Source organism: Athene cunicularia (genome assembly GCF_003259725.1).
Source record: "Athene cunicularia isolate RWA chromosome 19 unlocalized genomic scaffold, athCun1 chr19_part1, whole genome shotgun sequence".
In the NCBI taxonomy this organism is placed as follows: Eukaryota; Metazoa; Chordata; class Aves; order Strigiformes; family Strigidae; genus Athene; species Athene cunicularia.
Window position 1 is genome coordinate 8,509,666 of NW_020799124.1, and position 18,698 is coordinate 8,528,363.

At 37.5% G+C, this 18,698-nt stretch overlaps 1 protein-coding gene across 1 annotated transcript in view; it reads right to left on the reverse strand.

Moving 5' to 3' along the window:
* ZZEF1 (zinc finger ZZ-type and EF-hand domain containing 1) overlaps positions 1 to 18,698 on the reverse strand; it is a 57,201-nt gene that overhangs the window by 12,509 nt on the left and 25,994 nt on the right. Inside the window, exons 27-46 of the mRNA XM_026861560.1 lie at positions 18,083 to 18,176; positions 16,986 to 17,499; positions 16,178 to 16,342; positions 14,812 to 14,931; positions 13,810 to 13,971; positions 13,028 to 13,157; positions 12,632 to 12,770; positions 12,265 to 12,430; positions 11,437 to 11,699; positions 9,647 to 9,819; positions 8,917 to 9,064; positions 8,212 to 8,351; positions 7,448 to 7,725; positions 6,198 to 6,372; positions 5,556 to 5,688; positions 3,750 to 3,946; positions 3,044 to 3,163; positions 1,619 to 1,807; positions 1,164 to 1,264; positions 505 to 640 (exon numbers count right to left, since the gene is read on the reverse strand). Of these exons, the coding sequence (XP_026717361.1) occupies positions 505 to 640; positions 1,164 to 1,264; positions 1,619 to 1,807; positions 3,044 to 3,163; positions 3,750 to 3,946; positions 5,556 to 5,688; positions 6,198 to 6,372; positions 7,448 to 7,725; positions 8,212 to 8,351; positions 8,917 to 9,064; positions 9,647 to 9,819; positions 11,437 to 11,699; positions 12,265 to 12,430; positions 12,632 to 12,770; positions 13,028 to 13,157; positions 13,810 to 13,971; positions 14,812 to 14,931; positions 16,178 to 16,342; positions 16,986 to 17,499; positions 18,083 to 18,176 (3,543 nt within the window). The remainder of the gene's footprint in view (positions 1 to 504; positions 641 to 1,163; positions 1,265 to 1,618; positions 1,808 to 3,043; positions 3,164 to 3,749; positions 3,947 to 5,555; positions 5,689 to 6,197; positions 6,373 to 7,447; positions 7,726 to 8,211; positions 8,352 to 8,916; positions 9,065 to 9,646; positions 9,820 to 11,436; positions 11,700 to 12,264; positions 12,431 to 12,631; positions 12,771 to 13,027; positions 13,158 to 13,809; positions 13,972 to 14,811; positions 14,932 to 16,177; positions 16,343 to 16,985; positions 17,500 to 18,082; positions 18,177 to 18,698) is intronic.

The window sequence follows — 18,698 nt, forward strand, 5'->3', positions numbered from 1 at the left end:
TCCGACCTAAAGCTGAGCCAACTTCAAAATCAAGGCTTTGTTCAGTTAAGTTCAGAGAACTTCCAGGGTGGGCATTTCCAGGGCTGTGAGACCATGCTATTGAATGCAAAACCTAAAGATTGCAACTGCAGTGCCTACTTTACAAGAAAAATTCATTGCTTCCTTGTCCTGATGAAATTACTGTAAGATAACAATAATATGCTACTGCAGTAACACTTAACAGCATAAGCTTAATTAGATACAATCTCTCATATGAGGGGAGGAAATTACAGCGTGCAATCACAATTTGTTTTCCTGACCTGAGAATCAAGTTCTCTTACTTCCTTAAGGAAGAAATTTCAAGAAATAAATACTTGTTTCTTGTTATATCTGCTCATTTTGACATAAAACATTAACAACAAAACAAAACCCCCATCAGGTTTGAAGTTACTAAAAAAAACTGAAGTTACTCAGTGCCTAAATTAATTATTTCACAACTGCTCCCTTCTGTGGAGACGTACGTACCAAACATGGTAAGATTATCATATCTGTATCTACTGCTTTTGAACTCTGCTCCTCCAACCTCAAACGCTTGCTGGGTTGCCATTTCTGAGCCAGGGTTCGGATCCTCTCATCTATTGTAATTACATCTCCGTCAAACCTTAAAAGAAAAAAAAAAACACCACAAATGTTTCAAAAGTAATGCAAACTATATTTGTGCAATTAAATGTAAATTCAATCTTCCCACCTTCTGTTTGAGAAAGAGTCATTAAAATCTACCTATTTTTATCGTATTATGTTAACTAGCTTCCCTGTTCTAACAAGTTAGAGGTTTTAAATGTTATACAATTCCTCATCTCTGTGAGAACATGGTGGCTCCACAACATGCTTTGATGACTAGAAACCTCACATAAGCTCTCTATTCTTCCTCAGTTAGGGTAACTTAAGAGACACAGTAGATATTCACAGGGGAATTATCATAGTGAAAAGAACATGCAATGTATTTTAGAAGACAGTGACTTGTTCCCGTAAACAGAACTTAGTAGGAGTTTATTTCCTTACTTTTTCATACATTGAAACAAAATAGTATCTTTGGATCAATTTCTATTGGCACCTATTAGATTTTGGGTTACCCCCCACATCTAGGAACTTTGTTTTTCTGCTGGACCCTGTCTTTCACGTACCTCTTCTGAACTTCCAGGAAAAAAGACTCTGTTCTTTTCATTTGCAACTCATACATGGCTCGAAGAATATGGAGAGGTGCATTAAGTGCATCATGTGTCATCTGAGCAAGGAGACAAAAAAAAAAAAAAAAAAAAAGAGACATTTCAGGGGAAAAAAAGATTAGTTCCTTTAAGGATGACCTAGGTATTATTTTCCTACTTATCATATCGGTAGACAATTAATGAACTTAATATCTGGATTAGTAAAAAATTAAAAGTAATTTAGCAGAAAGCTTTATAATGATTTTGTAGTGTTCATTACTGTACTTCTAGTTTATTTCCTTTAGATAACTATACATTGAAATCATAGACCCACATTCTGTAAATTCCAAAGAAAAATGGCCACATAAACTACCAAATATTTTATGCAACTAGCAAATTCACAGTAACTTCAAAAGGAGGTAAAATTTAAGTACCAAGAAGCATATTTTGGTGGCTTCATCCAAACCCTCCAGAGGATCAAGTTTGTTCTGCTCTAAATCAACGGGACCAACAATGGGTTGCTCTACATCTTGATCTTGTTCCCTTTCCTCCAGTTCAGTATCCTCGCGTTCAGCCAGGGAACTGATCTCTTTCTTTGAGGAATACAGCATTATTGACAAAATCTACACAGAAAAGAGGTAACATATGGTGTGACAGCTGTAGATATTATTGGTGTATCTGCAATCAGCATTTTATAAGAACATTATAAGACTTGGACAGTGCTTAACACATGCTATTCTAAAAAGAAGCAGCACCTAAAAAAACCCCAATAAAACCCCTAAATCACAAAACCAAACCATTTCTCACTTCACAAACGAGTTACACCTTCCAAGCCGCTACAAAGAAAAGTGATTAGCCACAGGTGTAAAAACATGAAGAAAATAATTATTTAATCATTTCGGTACATCAAATGTTTGAGGATTCTTAGACAAGAACACAGCAGTGGTGACTATCACCAAAAAGCCAGTGATGCCACTACACACTCTCCTCCTTTGAAAACACACCTTTGGCTTCAGCACAGCCAACAACACTATACTCCTAACAGGAAGAAAATGACGTTACACGCTTCCTTGGTCCTCCAATTTGTGTCAGCCACAGCTGTGGGCAGAGGAATGGCGAGACATTTTAGTGCGCAGGGCTGAACATTCATTTGGTACTTTGCTGCCCAAAAGGGAGGCAGGTGGGACGCTTCTCAGTCAGGGCTGGTCCTCTGGCTGTAGGTCAGGAGGCAGGAAGAACCTACAAGTCCAGCTCTGATTCTGCAGTGTTTCTAACCAACCACTTGGGGCAAATTTTCAGAGGAAATCCCGGGTTTTACTCTCTCTCCTTGCTACCGTCTTAAGTACAAACTAACACAACTCTTGCCTGCGATAAAACAGTCGAACCACACTCATCTTCCAGTAACTAACAAGCATTCAGAAAGAATGTGCTCACATGCATATTGATCTGCCCGTATTGCACTGCAGTAATACCTTGTACATGTCAGTGAGTAATGCAAGTAATGTTTTTCTTTGAGATTAATTATTATTTTTTAAATCAAAGAATGGAATTTTCAAGAATAGTCTAAATACAATTCATAAAAGAAACTGAGTAGGTGATTTAATGCCTCATCTTGCAAATTTCTTTCAGATACGACTAGATTAATTAAAACCCGCTCCTGCTTTAACGAAGCTAGACTATTATCTGCACAGCTATGATGGACAGAGGAAGGCAGATTCAGGCATATAGTTAGTAAATGTTTTTATTAAGTCTAATTAGAAATACTCTTGACACTTTCTTTACAAAAGAGAAGTGCAGTGTCATAACCTTTCATGCCACTGTGTGAAGCCTAACTTTTTACAAAAGGTAACACTTCTTACCTCCAAGTCTCTGAGAAGCCAGGTCTTACTGAAACCAGTTCCTTTGCTACATTTCTTCACTAGAAGCTTGAGTAAACCAGACTGAAGAAAAGCAGCCTGGATCTCCTTAAAGGCATGAATCTACACACAGACACACAGACACACACACACACACACAAAAATAAGGAAAGAGGGAACAATGATCACAATGCTTGCAATGCCTTATCACACAGCCTTAGATAAATTTCCTACTCAAACTATGTTGGGAATATTTTTCTTTCATGTCCCTAAAAAACCCCAAAATACAAATCCTCACTTAAAATGCCTTGAGTATCATCTATGATACACACAGAGTTGTAACTGGATATCTGTTTTGCTCTGTTAGTCCAAATAAATACAGATCCCCTCCTCAAATACTTCAGTAGCAAAAAAAGGGGCAAGTCAGCTTCACTTCATAAAGTGTTATCCATGTAAATTTCTTCAGCTTTCATGAATGGCCGGCCCCCAAAGAGGAAAAGAGATTCAACTTTCAATTCAGACTCACAAATGGTATTTAAAGCCTAGCAACATTTTCAATCCCCTACAGACAGAGGATAAAAGGACCAGCTGTGAGAGAAACTAACTTTAGTTCCCCGATGTGCTTAGTCAACACTCAAGTTCTTGTAGCTCAAGGTAGAATATAAACTTTTATTCATCTATTATAAACTATGTGTCAAGCAAAAGATACCTTAAGCGTTCTGTAAAGCCCCTTTAGAGCGAGAGACAAGACCCAAGTTGCTTCCACTGCCTCAGCATAGCTACTGTCCATGGTGGTTTGCAGAAGGTGCGTGGATATAAGAACAAAGTGCTGGAGGTACTGCCTCAGCTGGGTCTGGGAATCACTGCCTTCTTGTCCACATTTCTGAATCAACTGATAGTCTTTCACTACGAGAGAAAAACCACAATTCACTAGGTTCATCTTAAAATGTTGTGAAATCATCTCTTATCAGCAGATATGAGTAGGCTGAGAGATGAACATGATCCATACATGAAGTACATTCTAATAATGGTCTTGCACTAAAATTCTCTCAGATTCATCAAATATTTCATTTTCCAGTGCAAGTTAAAAAACCCCTAGGTAACTTCTAGCAACAGTTGATTGTCTGCACATATTTGCACATAAACAGTACAGCACAAAAAGCAGCACGTGTTGTATTTTACATTTAAAATGGGGAAAATTCTGACCTGTAGTTGATATGATGAAATAGATCTTGTTGATCTTACTGTTAAAATGTCAATGGTAAAAAAAAAGAAAAAAAAAAAGCTTTTATATTCAAATCTTTCTTCAATATCAAAAAGCAGTGTAGTCTGTTGATTTTTCCAAGGGTCTTCTAAACAACTTCAATAGTCAAATCTTAGTACCACCTTTGCTTTATTAAATTCACAATATATGCCAAAGTGGAAAGCTCTCACTCATAGAAATCCAAGTGATTTGTTATATGTTAAATGTTTATAGCTTGACTAACTTTTAACAAGGTGAAATACAGGAAGAAATTTCTCTCTGGTACAATGAATGGGATCCATGAGGCAAGATCTAGCTCTGGGGCTTTGTTGTTTTTTTTCCGGTGGGTTTTGCTGGGGGTTTTTTGGTTTTGTTTTTTGCGGGGTTTTCTAATAGCCTTTAGACACCATGATAGCCAACACACTCTACCAATGTGCCCTAGAATGGATTATTCTAAAATATCCAGACACATTTCCTGGAGTATATACTATTTCATGCTGTATAGCTCCTTTTAAATTTTGTCTCAAAATTTAGGGGTATCCAAACTGTTCTGAAAAGTTCTTCCAGACAGGAGGACAGCAAGAAAGACATTTTATAAAGCACATGATTAAACAAGTTAGGCCTGTCCTCACAGCATGCTTTATAACAGGACCAGGAGTAAACAGCTGACGCAGCATCATTTCAGAAGCAGTCAACGGATAATGGGTGTGTGTATTTGTTCTTGGTCTTCATTTGCTAGTAGGTAGCACATCTCGCTCACAGTAGAAACAGGCACTTCATAAATATGCAAAGTATTTTTTGAGCAACAAAATGGACTATCCCAAAAATGTTCAGGCTGAGTACTTTTCCTATACTACAGAGGCAGCATGAACATTTTTAAAATTTGCAATTATTTTAAAACATGAAGCACATCTTTGTAAAGGATAAGACACAAGGAGCAAGCAAATCTCAAAACAGAAACAACTGCTTCATCAAAAGCCTATTTCTGAAATTTCTCAATTAAAAAATTGGTCTCAACAGGTTCCTAAATCGTCTTCTGAATAAAAATAAATGTCGGAGTTCTAAAAAGAAAATAATCTCCATAATCTTTACCGCAGAAGCTTCACAAAGTTTAACCTATAAGCAGAAAATCGTATGACTTGCTAATAATGGAATTCAAACTCTGCAGACTGGCACAAAGTGGTCTAGTTAAAATATGCCTTTGGGTACCCCTAAGAAACTGTAAGGAAATACTCTCTGTGATTCTTTGATAAAATAAAAATGTCAAAGAACCTGTTTTTCTCTTTCGGGTTTTGATGTCTACTACAACTGCCCTGTTTTTCTCAGTGAAATGCTTCAGGATGATCACGTTATGAGGCTCATTAGCATTATCCATGTACACAGAACGAGTCCCCATACACAGCACCTGAAATCGCAGCAAAAGATTCAGTTATTATTTGGAAAACTCACTTGCAAATACACAGTCATCTTTTATATTGGTGACGTCTGCTTATACTTGGTATTGTATTTTTTACCTGAACAATCCGCTCACTGCCAGGTATTTGCAGTTCACTTCTATAAAAAATGCCTGCAACAACCAACTTAATGCTACATAGGTAATACATCAGAGTTATGAGTGAGACTGGATTGTTTTGCTTGCACAAAAAGCCCTTTTTGATACTCAAATGTAGGAAGCTGGTTTTCTTGTGATAGTTTTAAGTACCACTCAAAGAAGTGCAAGGCAAAACCAGCAACATCATTGTTCATTAGCTAAATATTAATTGTGTGCAAGTGGAAAGATGTGAACTCGGACATACACTGTGTTTTGACAGTTTATAATGGATGTCCCCAATAGATGAAATCTGTAGTGTTTAGAAAAAGAAACCTAAAAGCTCTAACCAATTTTTTTTCCTTTAGTATCAACAGGTCACTTACCTCAGGAAACCCAACCAGCACCAATAAAGTGAAGATATTGGTATGCTTTAGCTGGAAGGGCAGTTGCTTAATGCAGTGGTCAGTGAAAGCAGCAATCACATTGTGCCACTGTGCAGAAGAATTCAAAGATCGAAGAATATCTGCCATGGAACTTGCCCAGTCCAGACCTACACGACTGGAAAGCAAGAGCAGTCTGTATTAGGAGGGCTGACTACAAACTTACCTGAAACTACTTTTCCTCAAGACAGTGTATCACTGTTAATCTGTCATAGCTATAGCTTTCATATAGTAACTGTTTTTCCAAATATTTGAAGCTTTCATGTCAGCTGACACATGAATTCTGTTTCGTTTTTTATCACTAGAGCATAAATACTGCTCTGTTTTCTTAAAGGATTTACAGTCCCAAACCAAAGTATGCCTGAACACTGTCACATTTAATTCCTAATTTTAGTTTACTGCTCAGCAGTTTTTCTTTGCACAGCAGCAAGTGGTTTATTTCCCACATACATGACTACCTGCTCTCCCTCTGTGGACTACACAAATGATCTAGAGACTAGCCTCCTTGCTCTAAAGTTAGTCTTTGAGAAAATCCTTTCCCTCAGCTGATCCTCTGGGTATCCTGCCTTCAAATTTCATATGGTTTTCTATTTGTTTATGAACCTTCCATGTGAAACATAGCTACAAGGAAATATAACACTGTCACATTTAACAGGCATAATATTAATCTTAGAATGCTTAAGAGATTTCTCAAGATCTTCAAAATGGAACATGTGCCCTGCCCCTCCTTGCTGTTTCCAGTGCAATTTTATTATACAAAATTCTCTCTAATGCTCTTACATAAAAGGGCCAGATCCAGAACTCAGCACTGGTGATAGCTAGCACATGACACATTCTCCTCCTTTCCCGTTACACAAGAGACATGTAATTAATGGGAGAGGATTAATGTAATAAAAAAATATAGGACTGTACTCTGTTTTTCCTTGAAGTTTCCAAACCTTACTCCTTCCACCATAACATGCTATGTAGGCAGGCACAGAAAATTAAACCACTCTTCGACAGCCAGCCTTCTTTTGGAGGGAAATTAAGAAATTCTCACTACAACAAAGGCTGCAGATGCTAAGCCCTTTCCATGATCAGGGTACAGGTTTAATTGACTTTCTACTAAAAAGCCTCTGTGCATGTGGCACACATGAAAGAAAAATTAGTATTAGTCATCATAGAGTAACTAATAAGTTTAAAGTAAAAAGCACCTGTCTAAACACACAGCTCCCAGACTGAACAGAAGATGAGTTGTCTTCCATCCTCCTGGCACTGTAGACCCATCTCCCGCAGCAAACAAATTATGTTTGGCTGAAAGAACTTTAGCCACCGCAGCATCCACTTCTGCAGGCATAAGTCTCAGGATTAACTGGCCCAGAAGGCCTAATGTTAAATGGTAAGTTTCGTTTAGGTGGCCAGCATTTGAGATTACAACCTGAAACATCAGTGGAAGTATTTGTTCCAGGTTGATCAGAGACATTGTGGAGCCCTACCAGAAAAGAAAAGGGAAAAAAAAAAAAAAGAAAAAAGAAAAAAAAAAAAAAAAAAAAAGAAAAATCTCAGTAAGGCAGGGAAAATAAAGATTTTCAGTCAAAGTCATAGCACATATGCAATATGCATTGCAATACTCTTTCAAAGGGGGCCAAAGGAAATGAGAAACCAGGTTCCTGCTTCAGTTGTTGACCTGTTAAGCTGACCTGACTCATAAACCTAAATTGATGATTTAAACTTTGCAAGTGTTGAACAGCTAAGATTGACTGCTTTTAAGGTAAATTAAAATTCCCTTCCCGCTCCCCCCACCCAGGAATAAGCCCTAACATTCCTTAGTAATGTGAAATGTCTTAAGACATTCTGATTCACATTTTACACACATAAGCAACAAGAGCCCGTCTCCCACATTTAATTTGCTATGAATTTTCTTCATGTTATTTGTAACACCAGAAAAACACACAGATTGAAAGTAAAAAGAACTAACTGATTTGAAAGGTGGTAACATAGCTGCCAGCAATCCTAGAATCCTCTTCTGAGAGCATTCAGCAAAAACTTGTTCCTGGCTAGGTATTAAAACCTTCTCTGCTTGCTTCTGGGCTGAATCCTCTGAGAGGCAGTCATCTGCTTTTTAAATTAAAACAAAATAAGAAAATCCCCCAAATGACATTAAAAATAAAATAAATGATAGCTTGTTTTTTATAAGTACAATCTCAGAATAAAAAAATCTTTTAAAAAAATGTTATTAAAATCTGAAAAGCAAGTGTATAAAAGATAGTAGGTAAAGAGATTTACACCATCTATTAAAAAACAAAGGGGAGTACTACAGACAGATCCATTTAACTATCATAATTCTTACAATGCTACTCTTTAATAGAATAAGACAATTTCTGGTTCCAAGTACATAAGAATACAGAAATACTGTCTTAGATCAACAGGAACTATAATCTCCACATACATGGGTATGTACTGGTGGAATTCTACTCTGATATCTAGAACCCTTTAAACCGACTGTAAGGTAGTAGTTGTTCAAAGCCGTATGCTTGGCAGGTTTTTACAAAGCAGACAGCTTGCCTGCATTAAAGACATTAGCAAATACACAAAAATGGGTTAGAAATAAAAAAATACAGCTGTTTGTTTTGCATCTGAATGGATATTTCTGTGACAGGGAAAACAAGAGATAATTTTTTACCTGTTGGAGAAACATTATCATCCCCAGACACGTCTGACTCTTGTCTCAAAACAGATTTCTTTGCAAAGACAGCTTTGCTTTCACTTCCTGGCTTTCCTACTTTATCTTCTGCAGGAGACTGGATTTCACTGCGAGTATGTCCTTTCCCCTAAAAATAAAACAAAGGCACTAAAAGATTAAAACAAAATTTAATACCTGCAGAAATGACCATGGAAGGAAGCAGCCAGTCATCTGTGTTTGATAAACATTTTATCTCGATTATCAACACCCTCTATCAGTTAAGAATTTCTTGATGTATATATATGTCTTAAGCTTTCATACAGTGAAAATACTTTTTTTCTATTTTGCTTGTATTTCTGTGCAATAAAATTATTACACTGTAATAGTTTTATACACTCTCCAAAACTGTAGGAAACCTCAACAGTACTAACAACTAGGGGAAACAACAACCCTTCCAGAAAGAACAATCTTTGCCCTTTCCATCCAATGCTTTTGTGAATCAGCTGCCTGTAAGAACATAAGGTGATGCTTTTGTCCTTGATCAGCTGAATCTAATAAAAAAAATAAAAATGAATGAACCAACAACTGTCTCCTTGCCCCCCAACTTTAACCTACAAATGAAATCATTACTCTCCATTACTTCAGACGCATATCCAGAATAGTATGTTTAAGCTCCTGAAGATCACACACCTAATTGATATCAGGGGTTCTGGAAATAACAGGTACTTACATTACAGTGCATAAAAGAGCCTGTGCTTGGTTTCTCATTTCTTCCTTTCACTGCTTTATCACCAGCATGACTTTTTGGAACACCATCTGTGGGAGGACTGACTGAAACAGCGTCGTTCTCTGAGAAGGATTCACCTTCTGGTAACATGCAGAGGAGAGCTAAATTTTTTGGACCTGAAAGCAAGAAAGTTATAAAAGCTATTTAGCTGTTGAGTGGCAAGATAGGTGTCCAGGTTTCAGCTGGGATAGAGTTAATTTTTTCTTTTAGTAGCCAGAATAGTGATGTGCTTTGGATTCAGTATGGGATTTGGTATGAGAAGAATGTTGATAATATGCTGATTTTTCCACTGATGCTAAGAGATCAAGGACTCTCCAGCTCCCCATGTCCTATCATGTCCTACCCGTGCACAGGTGTACAAGAAGCTGGGAGGGAGCAGACCCAAACTGGCCAATGCCATATTTCACATCATGTAACGTCATGCTCAGTAGATAAAGGAGGATCAGCCAGGAAGGAGGGGGTTCCCTCTCGCTTCTGGGATTGCAATTTCAGGATCTTAATTTTTCAGGATCACTAGCCAGGAGCGAGCTGGGTATCAGGCAGCAGGTGGTGAGCCATCACATTGGGCATTACCTGTTTGTACTTCCTATTATTTTTTTATTTCAATCATTAAACTGTTTTTATCTCAACCTATGAGTCTCCCCTTACCCCTCCAATTCTCCCCAGTCCCCCAGGCCAGAGAGGGCGAGTGAGCAGCTGTGTGGTGTCTGGCTGCTGGTCAGGCTTAAACCACGACAACAGTCAAAAAGCAGAACTGAAGTACTTTGAAAGAGAACTGCAAACTTCCCCTCACACTCTTCTTTTGAGTATCAATTCCATCAGAAAAGATGTTCACCATCATGTTCACTTTATTATGTAATTCCATTAAATAATAGTGTAATTCCATTAAATAATAGTGTAATTCCATTAAATAATAGTGATGAACAGGTGGTGACATTCTCCACTTCACAAAGACACCACTGGGTCAGAGGTCTTAATTTAAGAAAGCATTAGAGATACCTCCCAACAGTGTAAATTATGAAAAGTAAAGGAAGCTTGTCTTAGCTTTTAATCTTCTGATCACTTAAATATTTATACAATAAAACAGTATGTTAAAAACAAACAGATTAAGTGAGTATGCAGAAGTATTTGGTGGTTGTGGTATTTCAGCCATATTAGAGATGCTCAAAAAAAACTACCAGTAAACTTATTTGAACTGGACTCTAGAATTTTTGATATATTCAACATAGGTCTCTATCGTACCACCCTATTTTCTGTAGTAGGTCTTAGTTCACAGAAATCTTAATTTCCAGGCAAATGGACATCATCCCCAGAAACTTCTCTAATACCACAAATAAGGTTAAAAAATTCTTGCCAAGAGATGCAGAACAAAAAACATTTTCCACCAAGTTATTTGCTTTCCTTCAAGTCCTTCAACTGCCAGTAACACATTAGGAACAGAACGTGAAGCTATACTCATTGATACAACATCTAAGATGGAAAAACAAACAAAGAGTTGCCAAGTTGTCTTCAATATTTATGTAAGTATAAAGTTAACTTTCTCAAGCACCCTATTTTCCATGTTCCAGTGACCCTGGACAACACTTGTTCTACATTTGCTTTCTACATAAACAGTTATTCTCAGTGAAGTACACAGTAGCTTCCCCTTTGGTTTGGAAACTTCAGTGTGAGTAATCAGTGACTTTTCTGGCTTGCTAGAAAACATTGTTTCAGTGAAGGAGGAGCTGACTCACCTTTTCCGTGCTGTGCTTTCATCAAGCAGTCTCCGATGAGCTGTATGCACTGATGTTGCAGAACTCTGGCATGACTGAGGACCTGTGAATCTAGTTTCTCTCCTTCTACTTCCTCCCTGTTTGCCAAATCTGCACTGTACAGAGTCAAAGCTGCAAACAACAGCCAGGAATAATTGTGGACATATGGCTGGATGAGCCTCTGTCGGTCGCTGATTCGAATAGTCACCATCGGATACACTGTGATGCTGTGAGTGGGCAAGTGACTGAAAGAAGAAGGTACATCATTTTGAAATGCAGCCACTTTCTGGCTAACCAATGTAGTTAGTAACATGACACCTTTACAAAAAACTATGACAAACCCAACACATTCCAGAGTTTCAAACCATAGACCTTCAAGTGCTGTCAAGAGACTCAATGACTTCGCTAGTGCTCATTTAATAGAACCAGAAGTGCCACAAGGGCTCCTGCTCTAGAAATTAAATTTGTTAAGATCTTTGGTGTCAAGCACTGAAACTTACATCATCAAACCACACCACTGTTCACTTCTATCTTACACTCAGGGTTGGTTACTCTCCTTCTGCAATTTTCACAGCCATGGCTAGAAAACGATTACTACAGTGTTACTTCAGAGGTTTTCAACCTACAGAAATTTTGCCTGAACAGGTCACATATTTGCTATGTTTCCCCACAGGACACCAATGAGGTGTTCTGATGTCAGACCCAACCTTCCAGGAAGTAACACGAAACACGAGAATGACCCATTACCTAGTTGCTAATCACTGCTTTTCTGCCAAGTGAAGTGGGGGAACAAAATCACATATTTAATACCTGTCAGAGTATTTCTTTGCAGAATAGCATCCATAGCAAAGGTCAAAGTCATCACACACATTGCAGTTCATTCTCCGACCTATGATAACTCCTTGACAGTGATCACAGGCATACTCCATGTTAACCATTTCATGGTCATCCTCATGTCCTTCAGGTTTTACTCCACCTGTAAAGAAGTATTTTAAGATTTCCTTTTTGATAAAGGATCTTTCTTAATTTCAAGTTCACATTCAGATAAGGAAAAGAAAAGCTTAACATTTCTAAAACATCCAGAAGAAATGTATTTTGCTCTATTTTATGTATATTTTAGAAGACACTATTTTACCTTCAAGAATAGGGTTTTGAGGGTTTTTCTAATGATTCTTACCAAGAAAACAAGTTTTACACAGATCCATGTCATTGCACTGCAGACAGCGGTAGCGATGCCATGGGGCAATTTCATCACAGCCATCGCAGGATATGTCCACATTTAACAGGTCACAGTAACGAGCAACAAACATGTGCATCTAGAGAAATAAATGGACATAATTTACTTGAGTATTATTTTCTGACTTTGAGAAAGTTCTTTTTAGACAGAAATCAGAATTTTTGTCTAAAAAAAGGATGGGGTTCTTTTAATAATTTTAGATTTTTGAAGGCTACAGGGAGCCAGGGATCCAACTCATGAAAAATCAGTTTATGCCAGATTTCTTTCTCTCCTTTAGGCTTTTAGAAGTCTCCTCTTTAACCCTTCTGCAGATAAGCAAGCAAATTATGAGGTTACCTTTCTCTGCTTCTCAGGGTCAGCTTGAGCTATCTTTTCATACCAGGTCTCAAACATTACATCCTGACATTCATCCATCCACTCACAGTTTTGCTTGTAGTCTGCAATTTCATCTTCTTCACTCCACTGACTAAAAGAAAAACAAGCTCAAAATTAAGTTTGAATGCAATCAGATTTCCCTCTAATATGATTTGGGATTTTTTTTTTTTAAGTAAGAACAAAGTGCTAGAACATGTTAATAAAAACAGAATTGTGGGAACTCCAGTTCACTTGGTTAATAAATGACCATATAGACACCTGTTTCTTGCCTCTGTGACAAGCTTTAAAATATATAAGGGGACCATAATGTAAAATCAGAAAAATCTACATTTAGAAAACTGCTTTTGGTAATGCTAGCAGATCAGATAAGACATTTGAAAAGCTTTTTGGCCTTCACATTTGCTTATGTGTAAGAAGTACAACTATGATAAAATTGTAACATGCAAGCATTTGATATTTATCAAGACAAGAAACAGCATTATCTACCTCCTGCTACACTGCTAAACAAGTGAAGTGTTCCAGCAAGAATCAGGTTAAAGACAAAATTTTAATAATTTTTGCACTAGTAATACTGCAAAAAATTTCAAATACTTCAGTTAAGCCCTTGGATATTGGCCAAAATTATGCCATATTTGTTAATGGTACTTTCACTGCTTGTTCCAGCACAAAGTTCAGGAGCCTTTCTTGGTAAAAATGGTGTCAATAGTTAGTACCTCGTGAAAGTTACATTCTTCCTGACTCACCAAATGACACTGTCATGAATACTTATGTTTTCTTGTGATGTAGTCATAAGAAGATGTGGTAATTGAATCTCAACAAAAAAGGAGAGATCGCTTGGTTCCCAACTCATATCCAAAAGGTGAAGGAGAGTTGTCTGCACACATGATAAGGCAGGAAGCAACGATCTAAATAAAAACACACGACAGTAAAACATGACAGCTCTAACCTGAAGTTGAAACAGCGTATTTGGGGAGGAAGGGCAGGCAATCACTGTACGCCGATTTCGAGGCTTTACTCTGCATTAAATTAACTACATGGCAGAAACTCAGGTTTATTAATGCATAAACTGACAAAATTCAGCAAGAAGCATAGCCAATTTGAAACAAAGATGATATCCTCTATGAATCCAGATGAAACAGAGCTTATGCTAATAGCCTGAGTATTAGCAAGAGGGTCTGTCTCTTCCCTGCAATAGGTTTTCCTGATGTTTGCAGGAACTTGTTCTCTTTGAAACCTTTGCCATGTTCAGCTGAAACTGGACAAAGGATTTGGAAGTTATTAGCAGGGAAACAGACTTACAGTCACAAAATTCTAGTTTCTTTAGGACACCTGGCTATAAATATCAACAATTCTAATTAGAATGTTACTAAAACACGAGCTTTAACAGTAAATCATGGTTGGAGAATTGTGGTGTTTACTGTGGCATTACTCTTGCCAAGTAAATAAATTTGCTATTTCTAGTATTTTACAGCAAAGCTTCAGAAACACACTGAAGAATTATAACTACAGAACACAATAACTCAAGGTTTTAACATTGATAAATTTACTGTGCTTTCCCACAAAGTATTAATAAAAAGGTCATTTTTGATCACAAGATCAAGGTTCCCTATTTAGTTCTGTAAATAATGAAAGGTACAGGCAAACTTAATTAAAGAATGAAGCAATAACAAATTACATGGGAAGAGGTGAGGAAGAACAAAAAAAAAAAATAATCTCACATAAGTAATGCAAGCAAGGTACTGTACCTGTCATTAATTGTACTAAATCCCTTCACAGAATTTACCAGGAACAAAACAAGCTGATAGTAGGACTCTCGAATCTGTTTGTGTAGCTCAGCACCACAGCCTTCCAAGTTTCCAAAGTAGCTAGAAATTAAAGACTCAGATTTATAGTCTAGAATTCACTGCTACATTTTAGGTAGCATGGTTTGGCAAATTTCACAGAGAAGGTTTTAAGCACTCCCCACAAGTGGGAAGGATGTTAGTTTTATTTAAAATGCAGTCTTCCATTTACAAAGAAAAACAAAAGAATCCCGTACCAGGAATCAGAAGTTAAGAAACAAAAGAGGCAAAGAGAATATTCTCATGGCACTAAATGAAAGAACATTCCTTCAAATTAAAAAGGTGCTTTACAAAAATCTAATCAAGATCTTAGAGGAAATCAGTGCACTGCAAGATGACCACAAAAAACTTTTTACAAGTGAGAAACCAGGTGACAGAGTTCAGACAGCACTGTCCAGACACACAACAGAAATCAGACCTAAATTCATGAACCAAACCAGCATGGTATTAGCTCCTACTTTGAGACAGTGCTTTCTAGTTGCACATAAAATTTGAAAAAACTTCCAAATTCTTTCCTTACTTAGAATAATAATTGCACATGCGTATCCTCATGACCCTTTTGCCTGTTGTTTGTGAGTGCATGTGTGTGCCCTGTAACTGGCACACAGCTAACAGCACTGCGGACCTTAGCGTGCACCTCCGTCACTTCGGGCTCTGCCACACAAGCGGGATATATTGTCCCATAATAAAGTTTGCCTTGCACAGATACCACATCCGAAGCTATGAAAATTCATGAACAAGTAAATGCTTAATAACAATACAATATGCACCACTCTTGAAAGTTAGTTCTGCTAGGTATTATCTTGACTTACAGTAAGTTCACAAAAATAAAGATGCAATGCTCCATAAGTAATTACAAGTTATATGGGTTAGACACTACAGCTTTACTGGAGGAGAAAGAAACCAGTCTAGAAGTAGAGAGGAACTTAAACTAAAGCAATAATTGAAGACTCTACAGCCCTTTTGAGTTTGCTGTGATCTAGCTGGAACTGTAAAGAGGTTTCTAGGTATCCATGCTGTGACTGAACCACATGATACCCACTGGCATGAATAGCTGTACATCTAAGTCCCACTTGAACATGATATTATTAATTTTTTTTTAGATGAAGCATGCAAGATGTAGTAGCCTAAAACCTAATCCTCAGATCATATTTTTACTATCCACCTGGATTAGAAACCACTATCTTTCTACTGTTTACATGACTAGGAAAACACAAGGACTAAGGCATATTGAAACACATGGCTGAGACTTGCCTAAATGCTTACTTACTTTGTAAAATCTTTTTGACAGGCTAGAAGTTCTAAGAGAAAAAGTACACACGGTGGATGAAAACAGTGTGGCTGCCCAAGTGAGTCTAGGCACTGGCGGATTGTCTTGAGCACTTCCATAATACTCTGCCCTTGGGATTTTCTCAAAGCAAGAACCTTTAAAACACTAAGAAGAGCAAAAAACATCTATGAGGACTTCAAAATGTTGTGCTTAAAATAACCCAAGTAAATCACAATTCAAGTACTTGACTAGTTAAACAAGTTAGGTATCTAAGTTTTCAATGGTATTTCAACAGTGGTATATTGCAGGTGGAGTGAGAGATAAAGTTCCAACCAGAATCCAGCACTTCCTCCACCAGTCCAAGTTTTAGAGCCTTAAAATAGACAAGCTGAGAACTGGAAATCTATTTTGATTTACATTTTTAGAATATTAGGTAATTTAATAAGAGATGCAACCATTCTACATTTGCTATCAAGGATTTCTAGTACTGATAGACCATGACTTTGCTGTTCATAGATAAGTAAAATGCCACTGCAAACAGATCTCAGGAAGCAAGACAAGGAACGGCCAAGTAATTCTTCCCATTCCAAAGTTCTACATGATAAGAGCGAATCAAAGGAAATAATACTCTCTACAAGCCCTTACACAGTTGTGAATAACTGAACTTTGATACATAAATCAGACAGCTATTTATGTACAAAATTATTTTCAATGCTATCTTACAGCTAAAAGATGCTTTATTCCACCTGAAGAGGTCTGAGGACAAGTTTCGGTATTTTATAATGGGCAACATTTTTAATTTGCTTACCTTTCATGTGAAAGTGATTGATCCTTAATAAAGTCTAGTATGTTTTTCAATATAGGATATTTCTCCTTCACAGTAGGCACAGCTCTAGGCTCTTCCATTGATCTGAAGGACAACAGCCTTAGTCTTCCACGGCTGAGCTGAGATTTTCGTGTAGGAGTAGAAGGAGGTGATGATATATCTTCTTGCTGTGAAACTGTATTCTCAACAGGCTTACTATGAAATGCAGATGCTTCTGTTTGGAGGGGGTCTGGAATTTGTTTAATCTTCGTATCAGATTGAGTCATTTGGCCCCCCTCTTTTGAAACAGGATGAGTTACTCCATTGGAAAACAACGAATGTGCTGCCTGGAAGTCCGTGTCTACAACAGAACCTTTTCTTTGGCGTTCAGCACTGTCATACTGTTGGATATCATCAATATCTTGGGCTTCCAATCTGTCTGAAGCAGAATCTTTCGTCTTTGCTCTTACAGGCAAAAAATTCAGTAATAAAAGGCTCTTCTGCATACAAAGTTTTGCTGCGGCACAAAAATTGGAAGAGTTAAAATCACGATGACAGAACACTAAACTTGCTATCTTCTGCTCAGGAAAAAAGTGATTTATCTTGTTGCTTCTGAGCCAAGACATCCAGAAAATACTGGTTTTCTTATTATAGTGATCATGATGCTGTCAAGTTACTTTATTCAAATTTAGCATTTGAAAATTTAGAATTATTACACTGAACCATACAAAGCAGACAGTAGTCAATGAAAACACATTTTGTTCTAATGACAATCAGCTGCTATTCTAACATCAGTTAATTGTAGTAACAAGTATCTACAAAAACAGATGAACCTAAGTTCAGAACCACGTGATCCAACTAAGAAGTCACTCCCTATAGAATTTTCTCATGTACTATTTTCTGCAAAGTACAGCAGATGATGATGTCAGATAGTTCATGCCGTAGTTCATGCCATGTATACTAGTTTATCTCTTAAGGTATTAAAAAGTAACCCCAGTTGCTAACTTATCTTTTACAGCAAAAATAACGACTGAGATTCACAAGGCAATGCTTTACTAAACTACCTGGAATGTTTATACATTTGGAAAGGTAACACTTACCAAGAGTTTCCGGATTCACCTCACTTGCTTCTGTGCTCTGCTTCTCCTCAGTATCATTTCCCCTACCCATCAGGGATTTCTGCCTCATTTCCAACTGTAGACAGGATGTTAAAATAGTTAAAATATGACTCCCCCTGTATATCTATACAGCAAGGCAGTATGAAGACTGCATCACAATTAAAGGAATTTAATTTCAGGAACAGATGACAGTATTTACTATTCCCTACTGCAGAACAGAACACCCAGTAGTCTAAAGGAGCAGTACTTAAACTACCAAAGCAGTAACACAACCTCATACCAAGATGCTCAAGGTTTGTAGGTTGAGACCCTCCCCTCTCTTGTGACTGGATGTGCAACAGCCCTCCAAGAAACAGAAGGCTTCCCCTTTACCCCCACCACTCAAGAAAAGATACACATCTAGTCACGAGATAAGGTTCTCCAAAAGCATCATGTCATGTAACTAGCGAGTACTGTCAGGTTGACATCGCCTGTCATGCAACAAGTACAACGCAATTACTCATCTTAACACCCATCTGCACTCGCTGCAGCTCTAGTGTATCAACCTGCCAGGAATTCTTGCAGGCAGGAAAGAGGAGGGAGGAGGTCACAAGATACC